General features: G+C 49.7%; 1 protein-coding gene across 3 annotated transcripts; it reads left to right on the top strand.

The window, feature by feature from the left end:
• Positions 1–733: 733 nt before the first annotated feature.
• On the top strand, positions 734–15825 carry THNSL2 (threonine synthase like 2). Of its 3 annotated transcripts, none has more exons than XM_074354445.1 (10): positions 734–840; positions 2659–2811; positions 3004–3150; positions 4416–4606; positions 4994–5174; positions 7776–8006; positions 11955–12103; positions 12210–12335; positions 14613–14764; positions 15163–15825. In XM_074354445.1, exons 3-10 carry the CDS (start codon positions 3018–3020, stop codon positions 15371–15373), a joined length of 1374 nt encoding a protein of 457 aa, XP_074210546.1. In that variant the 5' UTR covers positions 734–840; positions 2659–2811; positions 3004–3017; the 3' UTR covers positions 15374–15825. The 3 variants fall into 3 exon arrangements, with proteins under 3 accessions (XP_074210546.1, XP_074210544.1, XP_074210545.1); XM_074354443.1 differs by having other exon boundaries at positions 2916–3150; XM_074354444.1 differs by having other exon boundaries at positions 2916–3150; positions 4416–4610; positions 5022–5174.
• The last annotated feature ends 648 nt before the right edge of the window (positions 15826–16473 follow it).

The following is a 16473-nucleotide window of genomic DNA, read 5'->3' as shown; positions in this document are numbered from 1 at the left end:
AGGTTAGGAGAAAGTCATAAATAGGAAGAAGATAGGAGAAGAACCGCCACATCAGAGGGCAGCTGTCCATGCCCTCCATCCCCATGAGGGCCAGTCTGGAGGCAAGTCTAAACCTTAGCCGGCATGTGTCCCATCCAGCTCCCCAAACCTTGCCGTCTAGTGCCATTGGGTCCTAGGAACATGAATGCGAATCCAGGGTCATTTGACTATATCCGGAGGACATTTTTTCAAGTGTATTGCGTTTTTTTGTTTAAAATAAATTTGGGATGCGTTTTACCCTAGAACAGGTCTATGCTTAATAGGAAAGCGCTTTCCTACAAAGACTTTTTGAGTTAAGCCGATGTCATGTATCCCTGTGGATTTTGCATTCTTTTTTTTTTTTTCAAGGATTTTGCATTCTTGACGCACTAGCCCTAGTTTGAGAAACAAAGAGTTTGTCAGCCTTCTGATTTTGTAGGTGGGAAGCATGAAGCCCCAAAAAGAAAGGGTTTTTCTTCTTTCCAACTTGCCCTCGGCTTTCTAATCTGAAAAATGCAGGCGTGTGGTACTTTCAGGGCTGCCATGAAGATTAAGAGACTGTGGATAAAGCGCTTAGCAGCAAAGTCTCTTAAAAACATGCCAAGGGAGGAATAAATGGTTTCCCTCTCGTTGTCATCCCCTGTCGCTCCCACCTCCACATCTTTCCACGCCGCTTTCTCCCGCCCTTGGCCGCCCCGCCCCGCCCCGCCCCGCCCCACAGCTCATCTTCCGCCCGGAAGCCTGGACTCAGCGGCCGCGGCCGCGTCCCGCTCGCATGTCCGGAGCCCGGCAGCCCCGTCGCCGCCCGGAGCCTGGGACCCGGTAACTGGTCCCGGCCCCGCAGCCCTCCGGCCCTGCGGCCCAGCCTGGCGATTCCGGGGCGGGGATTGGGGTTCAGCCGCTCGCTCGCCTCCCTGACCGTCCCACGCGAGCGGGCGCCCTGGCAGCCGGGCCTCCTGCGCGCGCGCCGGCCCCGGGTCTCTTCCTCGGGTCCCCTCCCGTGTCCCCTCCCGGGGATCGCGGCGCCCTCCCCGGGGTAATCGGTAGCGAGACTTCTGAGCTCTTGAACTTATCGCCGTTTCGCTCAACCCCGGCTCCAGGGTGGCTGGGTCGGCCTCCCTGCCCCTTTCTTCAGCCTCTAGTTCGGGCGCTGCGACTCGGGGGAACCTAAGAGGGCTGAGGGTTTCCGATGCTTTGCACTTTTCTGCAGGGTTTGTGCCGTTCTCGGGGGAGCCCCGACACGGAGAAGTCTGCGAGGTTTTCAGAGGCTTATCCCGCAGACCTTAGCAAAACCTTCTTGGCCCAAGGCGGGGCCAGCGGGAGGACTGGTGCTCAGTGACCCCGGGAGGCCGGCGCCCGCCGTGGGCCGGCCTCGCCTCCACCCCAGGGGCGCAGCCTGCGGTCGGCGGTCGGGGCGATCATCAGCCGCCCCGCCCCTATCCCTGCTGAGAAAACCTCTTCGCCTCGGGGAGGAGCCCTTCCTGAAAGGTTTCCCTGCTTTGGGGCGGCCTCTTGTTTCTCTTGTTTTTTATCCAGGTTAGGGGTCAGAGTTTTCCTGACCTGCCTGCCGTCCGGAATAGGGCCCAGCTGAGTCACAAGAGCAAATTATAAAACCCCGCGCGCCAGAGGTCGCTTAGTCCAGTCCCTGCCCGATGCTCGCAGCCCCCGTAGGACAGCCCCACAAGAGCGCTTTATTTTCTTCCTCGCCTTCACCACCTCCTGTGGCAGCTGCTGGGCTCCTCAGTTTGGTTGACATTGAACCCAGGGGTGTATATTCTCTGTAGCTTTGCCCTGGTGGCCTGAGAAGGCTGCTCCATGAGGTCGTTGGACAGAACGGAGGTCGCCCTTCCCGGTGAGGACAGCCACCTGTGTGCTAATCAGTCCAGTTCCTCCACTGATATGTGCAGAGCCTGGTGTCAGGCCTGCTCGTCTGTTCCGGGCCACTTTGCTCTCATCCTCCTTAAAGTGGGGAGCCCAGAACAGAGCCCAGCACCCCAGGTGTGCTGTGGTCCACCTCACCCCCATCCCCAGGGAAGCGTGTTCCGCAGTTTTCTCTGGCTGTTCCTCGGAGCCCTGTCAGCACCTGCTCCTGCCCTCTTGCCTGTGGCAGCTTCTCTGACAGCTCAATTGCCTCCTTTCCTTCAGTCTGGTCCAGGAAGTGGCCAGACAGGATCGCCCTCTGCTTACTCCATGGTCTTGGGTGGTTGGCATTGGCTGTAACCCTTGCCACAGAGTTACAGAAGTTCCTCCCTTTCCTCCTACCCTGGTTCTGCTTCGTGAGACACTGGGCCTTCTTTGCCTACTCCCTGCAGTTGGCTTTTGGAGGTACCCTGATTTCATTTCTTTGGAGTGCATCCCCATCCCGGGTGACCCTGTGCTTCATTTGCTTGAGACAGTTCTGGCTTATACCCATTGTCCCAGCTTCATTGTTATTAGTATCCACGTCCAGTTTTAAAAGATTCATGATTGGGAAAGTTAAATTTGTCTCTGTCTCTAAGTTGGAGGCACTTATGTTCACAGGCTCCAGAGCGGCATGTGGCAGCCCGTGGAGGACTTGCACTGGGCTCAGAGGTGTCAGATCTCCAGTCTAGGAAACCAAAATTCCTCCAAGTCAGTTGAAGGTCATTCCCTTTCTCACAGGTGGAAGGCTTCAGGTGATTTTATCGCCAGAGGGCAGGGGTTCCCCTCTGGCCCTGGCAGAGAAATGAATCTAAGCCGGTGAAGCTATATCTCAAATGAAGCTGGCGTAAGACTTCACAGAACTCCAGTCTCCCAGTCTGGGCACTTACCCTGGTGAGTGATGGCTCGGGGCCAGCTGAGGGGACTGTGTATCCTTCAGCTTTGTCCTGCAGGGTATTGAGCTTGGGTATCAAGTGCCCCTGGGGCTGTTCCCTCAGGTCTCCAGTGTCATGTGGTACGTCAGCACTCGGGGGATGGCCCCACGGGTCGACTTTGAGGGGGCCCTCTTCTCTGGCTATGCTCCAGATGGGGGCCTCTACATGCCCGAGGAGCTCCCACAGCTGGACAGAGAGACCCTGCGTCAGTGGAGTACGCTCTCCTACCCCGACCTGGTGAAGGAGCTGTGTGCCCTCTTCATTGGCCCTCAGCTCATTTCAAGGGATGACTTAACCGGTGAGCATCTCCTTCCTTCCTGCTCTCCCATCTTGTTCTTCTGCCAGCCCAGTCCCGCTCCTCCAACTGCCCCTACAGAGTTGCAAATCCATCATTTAACCCCTAGGAGGTTCATCCATCCTGCTCCCACTCACCTCCAGGGAGATGAATGCCAAAGTCAACAGCAGAGAACTTTTTTTTTAGTTTATTTTTAAAAAAACTCTTTCAAGACTAGGGGTATCACCATCAACCTGAGATGCTTGAATGTTGGGATATTTCCTTCCTGCATACAAAGCACCTGAACCTCAGGTTGCTGTTTTATTTTCTTGAATGATAATTCCAGAAAGGACTTTGAGAGGGTCCTGGAACGGCTTGTCTCAAACTGTAATGTGCTTACAGATCCCTCCTGGGAATCTCGTTAAAATGTGGATTCTAATTAGGTAGGTCTGGGATGGGCCTGAGAATTCTGCATTCCTCTCAAGTATCCAGATGATACTACTGGTGCTGGTCTGTGGACCAAGTGTATAATATAATGCATAGGGTGATGGTGAGAATCTGAGGCTGGGAAGATGAGGACTCAAAATGTGGTTGGAAGACTAGCTCTTATGGCATTGCCTGAGTTCTCATTAGAATTCTCAGATTCCCTCAGGCCTCCTGAACCAGAATCTGCATTTTCAGATCCCAGGTGATTGGTTTGCCAATTAAAGTTTGAGAAACACTACTCTGGATGACCTTAGCCTTAGGCAGGGTTGTACGTAAACCATCCCAAGTTTCTGGCAGCACAGGTGTGAGGTTAAGTGATGTAAAAACAAACAAACAAGCAAACAGCTTCCTATCTTTAGGAAGGAAAATTAGAAGAGATGAGACACTGATTTGTTTGTTGCATAATTGTTTAATTGAACCTCTGTTGGAATACATGCACACAACAAATCCAAATGATGAAGAAGTTTATAAAGTGAAAAACAGAAGTCTTACAGCAGCAGTTCTGCCTCTGGGGGAGCCACTAAGAGGAACCCATGAACAGTTTGGTTCGTGTCTTTCAGACTTTTTCCTTACGATTATAATAGACACACACACACACACACACACACACACACACACACACACACACACACACACACACACCCATATTCAGACACAGCATCTTTTAGGAGAAAAATTTCTGGTCTTTCTACCTGGTAGCAAGAGATAGAAATTTCAAATGTAAAAGTGTAAAGAGACTAAGAACTTGAGAGAAGAGATAATGCCCTTCATTCACTGTCCAACCTCCCCCCCTCCCCCCACAGGTCTGATCGACCGAGCCTTCAGCCGATTCCGACACAAAGAGGTGGTCCATCTGTCCAGGCTGAGGAACGGGCTGAACGTGCTGGAGCTGTGGCACGGGGTCACGTACGCGTTTAAGGACCTGTCCCTGGGCTGCACCGCACAGTTCCTGCAGCGCTTCCTGGAGAAGAGGAAGCAGCGCGTCACTGTGGTTGTAGGTGTGCGTTGTGCGCATGCGCGCTGGTGCCCCATCTTGCCGGCGTCCACCCCTAGGATGCCCTCCACTGATGTCTCGAGGAGTGTGTTACTGGTTCTTCTAGAGTAGAGATCTTAACCTTCTCTTGTGTCACCTTTTGACAGTCTGGTGGAGGCTATGGAATCTTCTCAGAATAGTATTTAAAAATACATAAAATGCATAGATTACAGGATGCCAGGTTCACAGATGCCCTCATTTCAGTCTGGTTCTCTTGGAGGTTGAAGGACTCCAGATTAAGACCCAGGTTCCTACCCTCCAAGCAGTTAAGGTATAGATCTTGCCTTACTTGCAACAATGGTCCTAAAGGGGCCATTTCTTTCCTTTTCCATCTTCTTGATTCTAAAGGGGAGGCTTCCTCCTTCATCCCATCCAGGAACTTCTGGGGACACTGGGAGTGCTGCCATCGAGAGTGTTCATGGGGCAAAGAATGTGGACATCATCGTCCTGCTGCCCAAGGGTCACTGCACAAGGATTCAGGAGCTCCAGATGACAACGGTGCTGAGGGAGAACGTCCACGTGTTTGGAGGCAAGCGTGGGACAGAGGCTCCAGGGACAGCCTGGCCCTGCCTTGAGTGGGTCTATTTTGGGAGATGGGCTGGAATAAAACCAGTCAATTGACGAGCTGGCCATCCTTCCTCCTCCCTTTCTCTCCCCTTCCCTTCCCTCATCAGTCATGTTTTGAGGTTGATATATGCCTTGGCTTTGCTCCGAGCAGGCTCAGAGACTACTGGAGGTAACGAATACATAAACCAATACTCACCATGTCGATCAGGCTAGGAAGCGCAGGCTTAGAACCATACCCCAAAGAATGCCACCTCCATGCAGGTTCAACCTGCCGGTGCCTCGGACACAGGCAGCCACCCGGAGCCATAGCCTGAGGCTAGTGACTTGGGTTTTGTGCTGCGGCACTGAGGTTTAGAGGGCAAAAACCTATTAAATAATTACTTTTAGAGAATGTGTCGTTACCTGTTGGCAGCTCACGCCCTCCCCTGCTGTCTAGAATCGGCTAAGCGCTGACCTTGGTTAGTAGGTCTAAGTATTTAAAATAGGAAGCTACTCAGGGGTCCCCATCGCTAGTAACCCCCCCTTCCTGAGCCACATGACAAATTGTGGCATTTTGTGTTTGCGGAAAGACAGAAAACCATCTCCTTAAGGTCTGGCCATCTATTCCCAGTGCGTTTAATCATCACGGGGGTCAAGGGTGTAGGGAGGTGAGGTGAGCTTGAGTGAAGCCATCCTTTAAATTTTTTTATTTCTACTTCTCACACCCCACTCCACCCCAAGTAGCCCCAAGGTAGGGATGGGACTATGAACAGCAGGGGGTCTTGGTGAGGTTTTCTACACTGTGGCCTGGGGCAAGGTGTCCAGGTGGCCAGGCTTGGTTTGATCACTCGTCTGGCAGGACAGCAAATGTGGTGAGAGACAGCGTCCCTTCTATGACAGCCTGGCCTCCTGTTATAATCCTGGAATTGAACCCAGGGCCTCCTGCATGCTAAGCGTGTGCTCTACCACTGAGCTAGACCTTCCCCCCCAAGAATGTTTTCTGTAACATCAGTTTTGTCAAGGTCCAAAAGCACAGTGAAAACAAACCTGACCCATGGGAGCAGCATGAATATTCTTTGTCCGTTTGTTAGCAAGTAAGCAGAGACCCCCTTGCCTCTTTCCTTTAACAAGCACATACACATTGCAGTGAAAAGTGTATGGTCCTAATGTGCTGCTGCTGGAGCTGAAGGGCATCTCTGTGGCATACATGTTCTGAGCTCCTGGAAGATAAGGCTGTGGCCTTTCAAGGAATTAGTTTTTGTTTCTAAACTGCTGCCAAGTTCTCCCTTTCTTTTCGGGAATCTTCTGATTTGGTTTCCCGGAGGATGTGGATAAATTCAGGAGTTAACATTTCAGGGAGTAGGGACGGGCCACCTGGACTATTGTGTGTTGGACACTGATGTTTTCTAAAGTCATTAATTTCCATACATACATGTATTTGATTCTTCTTAAGCATAGAGTAATCAGCAAGAGCTAGTTATATATTATTTGGGAGGTTTTTGGCTGAAAGTAACAGAAAATCTAACTCAGACTGGCTTGAACAGGAATGTTTTCCAGCACATATATCTGGGAGTCTAGAGGTGGGATGGGCTCCCGATTGGTTGGTTCAGTGACTCAGTAGTGCCTTCAGGGACCCTGGTTCTCCGCTCCATCTTCCAGTCCTCAGGCTCATTCCTCTTGCAGCATATGATGGTTACTTACGGTAACCAAGTGTCTCTTCCTGTGGCTCTTGTCGAAGCAGTGAATCTTTCCCTAGAACCCAGCAAACATCCCTCTTGTGTGTAGATCTGGAGTCAGTCCTGCAGCCTCTGCTGCTACACAGTGGTGACGGGTGGAATGAATAGTAACTTCAGAGCCAACTCTGGCACTTCCCCCCAATAATCTTACCCCCTTCTCCTCCAAGTTTGGATCCAATGGAGAAATAGACCCAAGTTTCGAAAAAGAGATCAATTTTGGCTTGATTGCTTGGTTGGGCTGGATTGAGAAATGCAACCTGGACTAGTAGCTGATTTGCCCATAAATTTACCCAGTAATTCCTCTATAAATTAGAGTGTGTACACACTCAGCTGAGGGAGGAGAAGCTCTGCCTGTGCAAGCTTACCTGCCGCATAGGGGTAGAGGGCACGTAACCCTTGTGATCTCAATGGGAGAAGAAAGACAGACCACGTGAGAGGAGTGACTCTTTTCCCCCCAGCCCCTAATAGAGGACCGTGGAGTAAAGATCAGCGTCTCAGCATCTCACAACCTGATGAAGCATCCTTCCTTGCTCCCAGAGGGAGGGGAAGTAGGCGTGGAGCACCAAAAGGAATTCTTCCCCCAATATCCCAGAAGGCTGACATTTTATAACTAATTTTATATAACGGTAGAAACATTGGAAAGATGACAAGGAGATGAGACATGGTTTCTGTCCTTGAGAAGCTTAATTTTGAGTCTAGAATACCAGGCCAAGACACATGAGAGTAAAGAAACCAAGGTGAGCGAAGGTCGCAGCAGGATGGACTCAGCATGGGGGCCTTGTGGACCAGTGCTGACCCCCTGGGGGTCTTCATGCCCCTGATAGCTCCCCTCCTCTCTCCCCTGACAGTGGAGGGGAACAGTGATGAGCTGGACGAGCCGATCAAGGCCGTGTTTGCAGACGTGGCCTTTGTCAAGAAGCACAATCTGATGAGTCTGAATTCAATCAACTGGTCCCGGGTCCTGGTGCAAATGGCCCACCACTTCTTCGCCTATTTCCGGTGTGCACCATCCTTAGACACGGACCCCCTGCCCGCTGTGGAGGTGGTTGTGCCAACAGGGGCTGCTGGTAACCTGGCAGGTAAGGAGACCCCTGGGCGGAAATGGACTTTCCAGAAAAATGCCCGTGGCCCCAGTCCTCCCAGCTGCTCTTTGGCTGTAACTGTGAAGACAAAGGTTAAGTCCTAGGGGACACTGAGTCTGAAGGTGATGGAAATGACGCAGAAGCCCCCAGAACACTTCTGCCTCTCTCTCTGGGGTTGGGGGCAAGGGAGAAAGTGACGGGTTAACCTCCACATGCTCCAGCCTCCTGATCTGATGCGTTTGCTCAGCCAAGGGTGGAGAGACAAGGTCAAAGCTCAGCCGCTGTGCCCGGCTGGCAGTGCTCTCTTCCAGAAACAGGGACTTTACTCCCAGCCTCGGCCCGCTGCCTGCTGTGGGAGTGTGTTCTCCCCAGAGTCCACGTGACGTGGAAAGAGCTCTGGACTTGGGGCTCTGGCCCCAGTTCGGTCCTTTACGAGCTGAATGGTTGTCCCTTAGACTCAGCTCTTTGGCTGTAAAAGAGAGACTGAACCATTTACTGTATCTCTCAGGACAACCGTGAGGCACAAATAAGATCGTTTCTGTGTGTACGTGAACTTTGTGAGGGTCAGGTGCTGTGCAGCGGCATGGCATTGAAGTCATTTCCTGGGCTGATGCTAAATGTTTGTGAAGCACTAGACGGATTGCATCAGGAATTGCTCTCAGCGCTTCTTGTGTATTAACTTGTTTGATCCTTGTGTGCCTATGAGGGGGACGATCCTATAATCTCCATTTTATAATGAGGAAGCCGAGGCACAGAGAAGCCGGTCATTTTGCCCCTGGTGACACGCTCGTCAGTCGCAGAGCCGGGATTGCAGCCCAGGCAGGCGGGCTCCGGAGTCTGCATCCTCTCGAGCTCGTGGGGTTACTTCCTGATGGGCTGGGTTACCGTTTCCGATGGTTCTGTCAGTGGCGTCGCTTCTGATGGGCACCAAGGATGGCTTAGGTGAGATCATGAAAGCATCTTAGCAGTCCTGACTCCTTCCACTAACACAGGGATGGAAGGAACGGTGAGCTGGCTGTTAGATAAGGACGTTCAGCCTTCTTCCCACACAAGGAGGAAGCCCACCACCCTCACCATTTGCTTCACCCCCAAGTGAGTGATGCCCCCTGCACGTGTCCCAGTGCCTGCCACAGTGCCTGGCACAAAAGTCACATTTTCAGAGGGAGCTCCAGTCTAGCCCTACCCCAGCAGCAGCCAGCCGCTTGACCTTAAGTCCTGGACCCGCCTGAACCTCCACTGCTCCTCTGTCATATACAAGGTGACATGAGGATCACATCAACTAAGACTGTGAAGGCGCTTTGCAAAATTAAGAGTGATATTGGGTGGTGTGGTTACCCCTAACTTTTTACCTACTCATCTGAGATAAACCGTTCAAGGAACCTTCCTAAACTTATGTTACCTTTCTGGGCTCTCTGTCTCTCAGGGTGAGGAACTCCTTGCTTGTTCCATGCAGACAGGAACTGCTATTACGGTGACCGGAGGGTGCTGCCCTGTCCTCCCCCAGTCCCTTTCCAGGACACTCAGTCTGCAGGCGATGGTTCCAGGAGGCTCTCAGGGGACAAGAGCATGTGCTCCGGACTTAGGCAGACCTAGTTCAGATCCTTACTCTGCCACTTAGCAGGCTCTGGATGGGCCATTTCAACCTCTCAGAACCTTTGTTTTCTCTTCTGCAAATGGTGGTGAGCGGGTGTGTCAGTGCCTGGCGGGGGGCGTGGCACGGAGAACAGTATCCAGCACAGTAACATTCTCTCCCCCTCTTTCTTTTTTCTTTTTTTTTTTTTGTAACAACTTTATTGCTATATGATTCCTATACCATACAATTCACTAATTTAAAGCATACAACTTGAAAAAAAGAATGAAATAATGCCATTTGCTGCAACACAGATGGACCTGGAGATGATCATACCGAGTGAAGTAAGTCAGACAGAGAAAGATAAATATCATGTAATATCACTTATATGTGGAATCTAAAACATGACACAAATGAACTTATTTACAGACCAGAAACAGACTCACAGACACAGATGGTTACCAAAGGGGAAAGGAGGAGGAGGGATAAATTAGGAATCTGGGGTTAACAGATACACACTGCTATATACAAAATAGGTAAGCAAGGACCTACTGTAGAGCACAGGGAACTATATTCAATATCTTATAATAACCTATAATGAAAAAGAATCTGAAAAAGATACATATATGTATAACTGAATCATTTTCCTGTACACCTGAAACTAACACAACATTGCAAGTCAACTATACTTCAATAAAATTTTTTTAAATAAAATAAAGTATACAGCTTAAGAGTTTTTAGTGTACACAGATTTGTGCAACCATCACCACAATCAATTTTAGAACATTTTCATCACTCTAGGAGGGAGCCCTGTTCCCAGTAGCAGTCATTCCTTGTCCTCCCAGCTTTAGGCAACCACTAATCTATTTTGCGTGTACAGATTTTTCCTATTCTGGACACTTTATATAAATGAAATCATACAATACGTGGCTTGTGTCTGACTTCTTTCACTTCGCATAATGTTTTCAAGGCTCATCTGTGTTGATCAGTGCTTTGGTCCTTCTCATGGCTGAGTGCTGTTGTATTCTATGCCTACACCACATTTTATTTATCCATTGATCAGTTAATGGACATTTGGATTATTTCAGTATTTTAGCTATTTTGAATAATGCTGCTATGAACATTTGTGTATGTCTTTGTGTGGATCTGTTTTCAATTATCTTGAGTATATATAACTGGGAGTGGATTTCTGGATCATATTAAAACTCTATGCTTAACTTTTAGAGCAATTGCCAGACTGTTTTCCAAAGCAGCTGCACTGTTTACATTCCCACCAACAGTGCATGGGGGTTCCAGTTTCTCCCCATCCTGACCAAGACTGGTTATTATCTGTCCATCCTCCTGGGTATGACATGGTACCTCACTGTGGGTTTCGTTTGTGTTTTCCTGATGACTAATGATGTTGAGCATCTTTTCATGTGTTCATTGGCCATTTGTAGATCTTCTTTGGAGAAATGTCTATTCAAGTCCTTTGCCCATTTTAAAAAATTTATTTATGTATTTATTTTACAATATCATATTTTTTAAATTGAAGTATAGTTTATGTCCAATATTATGTTACAGGTATACCATATAGTGATTCACAGTTTGTAAAGGTTATATCCCATTTATAGCTATTATAAAATAATAATAAAATTGTAATATTCCCCATGTTGTACAATATGTCCTTGTAGCTTAATTTATACCTGATGGTCTGTACCTCTTAATCCTCCACCTCCATCTTTCGCTTCTGCCTTTCGTCTCCCACTGGTAACCAGTAGCTCTTTCTCTATATCTGTCCCTCTGTTTCTTTTCTGTTATGTTCACTAGTTGGTTGCATTTGTTTAGATTCCACATGTAAGTGATATCTGACAGTATTTGTCTTTCTCTGTCTGACTTACTGCACTCAGCATACTGCCCTCCAAGTCCATCGATGCTGTACGCCAGAAACGAATACAGCATTTTACATCAACTCTTCATCAACAACTGTTCAACTGTTCTTCAATTAAAAAGAAACAAACAACCCATTTAAAATATGGGCAGAAGAACTGACAAGACATTTTTCCAAAAGAGGATATGCAGATGGTCAACAGGAACATGAAAAGTTGCTCAGCATCACCAGTACCAGGGAAATCTTCACCCATTTTTTAATTGGGTTGTTTGTGTTGTTATTGATGAGTTGTTCAGGGTTCAAGTCCCTCATCAGATATACGAGTCACAAATAGGATTTCCCATCCTGTAGGTTGTCTTTTCATTTTCTCGACAGTGTCCTTTGACACACGAAAGCTTCAACAAGCACAAAAGTTTCTCAATTTTGATGCAGTTCACTTTATCTGTTTTTCCTTTTGTTGTTTGTGCACTAAGAAACCATGATGCTTCTCCTCTTTTGTCTTAAGCCGGGTGCATTGCTCAGAAGATGGGTCTGCCCATCCACCTGGCCGTGGCGGTGAACTGCAATGACATCATCCACAGGACTGTCCAGCGGGGAGACTTCTCTCTGTCCAGGGCAGTCAAACCAACCTTGGCATCAGCGATGGACATTCAGGTGGGACCTGTGAGGAGGTGTGCAGGTCGGACCCAGGTGTTGGTTGGGTGGAGATGGACAAGGGTTGAGGTCAGTGTGACCCCCGGGACCCTGCCTTTCTGCCCAGGTGCCCTACAACATGGAGAGGATCTTCTGGCTGCTCTCCGGCTCTGACAGCCAGGGGACAAGAGCCCTCATGGAGCAGTTTGAAAGGACCCAAAGTGTGAGTCTACCTGAGGAGCTGCACAGCAAGGTCAGTCCCCACCCACACACCATGGAGTGTGGAAAGAGTGCAACCACAAGATTAGACTTGGGGTTTGAGAATCTGTTCAAGGGAAGGGGACATTTGTTCCTCGAGTACCTGCTATGAGCTTGGCACTTCTGCAGTCACTTTCTGTGGATTTATTTGTCAAGTGAGGAGAGGCAGTAGAAATTATTGGTTTAGAGTCAGATGGGGCTCAACTCCAAGCCAGCAGTGAGACCTTGGACCAGTTTCTTAAACTTTGGGCCTCAGTTTCCTCATCTATAAAATGGGGAAAATAAGAATGCCTACCTCATAGCACTGCTGAAGATTTAAGTCAAGTGATACCCATGAAGCACTTTGTATACTGCCTGGCAACATAGGGCTAAATATAGTAACTATTATTATTTTTATTTATTATTGTTGTTGATTTCCAATAATAATAACTAGAAACCACTTTTCCTATCCAGTATGAGCACAGACTATTGTTCTATTAACTTTTTTTGCCCATTTTTCAAATTGAAGTCTAGCTGATTTACAGTGTTGTATTAGTTTCTGGTGTACAGCATAGTGAGTTAGTTACACACACATATATGCCACTGAATATAGTTTTTTATATTAAGAAGGAGAAATTTCATCTCCTCAGAGTGGTAGGAGTCTAGTTGGAAGGGATTGCTTTTATTTTAATGTAGCCTGGTGATGGAAACTTATTTAATATTAAAAAGAGGATTTTATATGTTGAATTTACCTTTAATGTTCTCTACCACATTCCCACCGAGTGGCCATCCGGACTGTGTATACCTCCAATGACCAGGACCTCTCGACCTCATATATGCTGAGCTGGAATCTGCTACTTCTAGCTTGTGCACTGCTGAGCAGTCTGATTCCCGTAATTGGAGAGAATCTTATTTACCTGCTTAGCCTTCCTGGTTTCTTTAGCTGTCCCTTCCGTGTCATAATTTGGGGTAGTCAATGTCCATCTTACAGGGTTGTGCCCAGAACTGGGTACAGTTCTCTGGGCTCAGTCATCCACGCAGACTGGCGTGGAATTTCTGTCTTCAAGAATCTATGTTTCTTTTGATGCAACCTGTCAATCAGTTTGGGCTGCTGTGACAAATACCGCAGACCGGTGACTTATAAACCACACAGATGTATTTCTCACAGTTCTGGGGACTGGAGGTCTGAAATCAGGGTGCCAGCATGGCTGGGTTCTGGCGAGGGCCCTCTTCTGGGTCACAGACGGCTGCCTCACATGGTGGAAAGAGATTTAGCTCGCTCTCTGGTCTCTTCTTATAAAGACGCTAATCTCGTTCCTGATGGCTCCAGCCCTACGACCTAATTACCTCCCAAAGGCTCTACCTCCAGACACTGTCACACTGGGATTAGGGCTTCAACATAGAAATCCGGGTGCGGGGAACGAATCATTCCTATAACACAACCAGATTTCAACTAACTTGGTTAATAGTTTGTTTTGACATCTGCATCCCCTTTCCTTGTGTCCATGAGATGCTCCATGAAGACAGACACCGTATCCCCCGATTCTTCCTTCTCTCCCTGGCTGTACACACAGAAGATCCTCCATCTGCTGGAACACATTCATTCATTCATTCATTCATGTTATGTATCGATCATGAGCCAGGAGCTGTGCTAGGTGCTGGAGATACAAAGATAAATAAAATATATTCATTGCCTTCTGTGAACCCTAATGGGTCAGGAAGGTAGCGAAACGATTTATAATAATACCCTATGGTCTCTGACGCAGTTGAGTATATCCAGGGTTTTTGGCATGTTGTCAGCACGCAGTGCATTTTCAGAGAACGATCAAATACACTGTCTACACCGAGGAAGCACCCACAGGGAGTCTTCCTCTGTCTGATGGAGGTGCCACCAGACCTGGGTGGGAACTGACAGAAGCTGTTCTCACACCCGCAGGAAGCAGATGCACCACCAAATAAAGCCCCAGGGATGCTCGAATGCCCTTCGCCTGTGTCTCGTCAGGTTGTCCAACAAAACTATATACCAATTTGCTGATTCATGAGCCAAATCCTAACTAAATGTATTGACCTGAAACTCAAACATATCCTTCCCCTAACTTGAGTGAATCTGTGTCAAATTGGGAAATGTGGGAAGGCAGATTTTTCTCCGAGTTGAATCTGAGCTAGTCAGTCTGAATGTTTCATTTGAGTTTCTGGTGTGTATCTGGCTGTGTTACCCGGTAGGATTTTTGGTCACCTTTCCCCCACATTCCCCCAGCCCTGCTGCCCACCCCCTGACCCCAGAACTCATCAGCTTTCAGAGGCAGTAGCGTCTGAGTCGGTGTCGGATGAGACCATCACCCAGACCATGAGCCGCTGCTGGGAAGAGAACTGGTACTTGTTGTGCCCTCACTCGGCCGTGGCCGTGAGCTACCATTACCAACAGACAGACAGGCAGCAGCCCAGGTAAGGGTGGTGGGCGCCTGGGTCACCGGGGGCCCGCTGGCTTTCAGTGGCCCTCCTCTTCCCCAAGCAGGGGAGACAGGACTGTGAACAGATGGCTTTTATGAGCATGATGGGTACAGTGGGGAACCGTGTCCTGAGAACTGTGGCCCCAGAAGAAGAGGCATGATGGATATGCCAGTGGAGCTGGGTCTCCAACCAGGAGGAGCAATTTGCTGGCAGAGTCACTGCAGAGAGAAGTTCAAGTTCATCTGTCTCTTCCTCTCTCTTTCTCCTCCATGTCCCACCCTCCCCCACCCTTCCCCGTTCCTGCTTCTCCCTCCTCGCCTCGCCTTCTTCCCCTACCTGTCCCTCTGGCTACTGGCTTCGGCGCTCCTGTTCCCACCTGCCCAACCCCACAGCCCTCCCCGATGCTGTCTGGCTCCCGCCTCTGCCGCCAAGTTCCCGGAGGCTGTGCTGGCCGCCGGGCTGACCCCAGAGACCCCCCCGGAGATCCTGGCCCTGGAGAGCAAGGAGGCGCGCTGCGCCGCCATGCGGAAGGGTGACGACTGGACGCTGATGCTTCGGGACACGATTGAGAAGCTGAGCCGGCAGCGGGTGATCAGTTCCTGAACGCCCCGGAATAGCCAGGCCGGGGCTGGCTTCCTTTAGGCTGCGGACCCGGACGCCGTGCCCTCCGAGCTCTGTACACCTCATCCTTGTTGAGAGTCGGTGCAGGAGGTTCTCAAGGGGCTGCTGAGCGCAGTCTGGACCCAGCCGGCTGTGCTCTGCGGCTGCTCTGGGTAGTGCCTGGTCACTGGAGACGGCGGGGGTCGTGGGTGATTGATGGCAGTGCGCAAATGAAACAGGCTCCACCTCGGCTCCAGGACTTTGGACCCCAGGCCCTATACCTGTGCAGGTGGGGGCCACTCACTCCATTAACACACATTTGGGGCTCATGGTCTCTGAGCCTTAGTTGATCTGGTCCCCAAGCCACATCCAGAGGTCTTGGCCTGCCTTGTCAGAGGTTTCCATCCTGTTAAAATGTTGGGAATCCCTGGAATAAAAGTGCACTTTCTGTGTGACAGTGACTCTGCATGGGCTGTGGGCGGAGCGTGGTGGCTGGTGATGGGGGTGCCACCGTGCGGGCCGCTCCACTGCTGCCCCAAATTGGGAAGGGGGTAGGGGGCACCTGGGGTGGTGGATGGAGCTGAGGTTTGGGATCGCCAGTCCTAGGAGGTGTGGGAAAGCATGGTCTCAAACTGGGTCAAGTTGCCCTGTGGCTCTTGTATCAGGGTCACCATCTTTATTAAACCAAGGCGTGGCCACAGCAGTGAGAAGCAGGCCCTCTTTAACCACTAAACGACGTCCAAATGCCTACATTCCCTTAGGTACCTCTGTCATCATGCTGCCCCAGAGAAGTCGGGTCGTTCTTTCCTCTGAAGACATGACAGCTCTCCCTTCTGCATGCCTTCCACCCTGCACTTGCCCCCGGGAGCCTGTCCTTCTGTGACGAGGCCACGAGTCCCGTCCCACAGGCTATTCATGCCTTGGTCCCTGTGTCCCTCATCAGCCCGGCTGGAAATAAGGACTCTTGTTTCTGAACCTTGACAAAAGCTCAGTTTTTCTTTCATCTGCCCTGTTTTAAGGTTATCCACGTTAGACATTATCTCCCCATCTCTAAGCTCCTTGAAGATAGAAACCACTGCTTAACACAATGGGTGGAAACTTTT

Source organism: Camelus bactrianus, chromosome 28 (genome assembly GCF_048773025.1).
Source record: "Camelus bactrianus isolate YW-2024 breed Bactrian camel chromosome 28, ASM4877302v1, whole genome shotgun sequence".
NCBI lineage: Eukaryota > Metazoa > Chordata > Mammalia > Artiodactyla > Camelidae > Camelus > Camelus bactrianus.
This window is presented reverse-complemented; position numbering and strand designations above follow the sequence as displayed.

Excerpts from the sequence above, each read along its gene's own strand:
- THNSL2 (XM_074354443.1), top strand. The coding sequence starts at position 2,928 with ATGTGGTACGTCAGCACTCGGGGGATGGCCCCACGGGTCGACTTTGAG. Across the intron at positions 5,175-7,775 it reads GAACGTCCACGTGTTTGGAG|TGGAGGGGAACAGTGATGAG; the intron begins GCAAGCGTGGGA and ends CTCCCCTGACAG. Across the intron at positions 12,336-14,612 it reads CTGAGGAGCTGCACAGCAAG|CTTTCAGAGGCAGTAGCGTC; the intron begins GTCAGTCCCCAC and ends AGAACTCATCAG.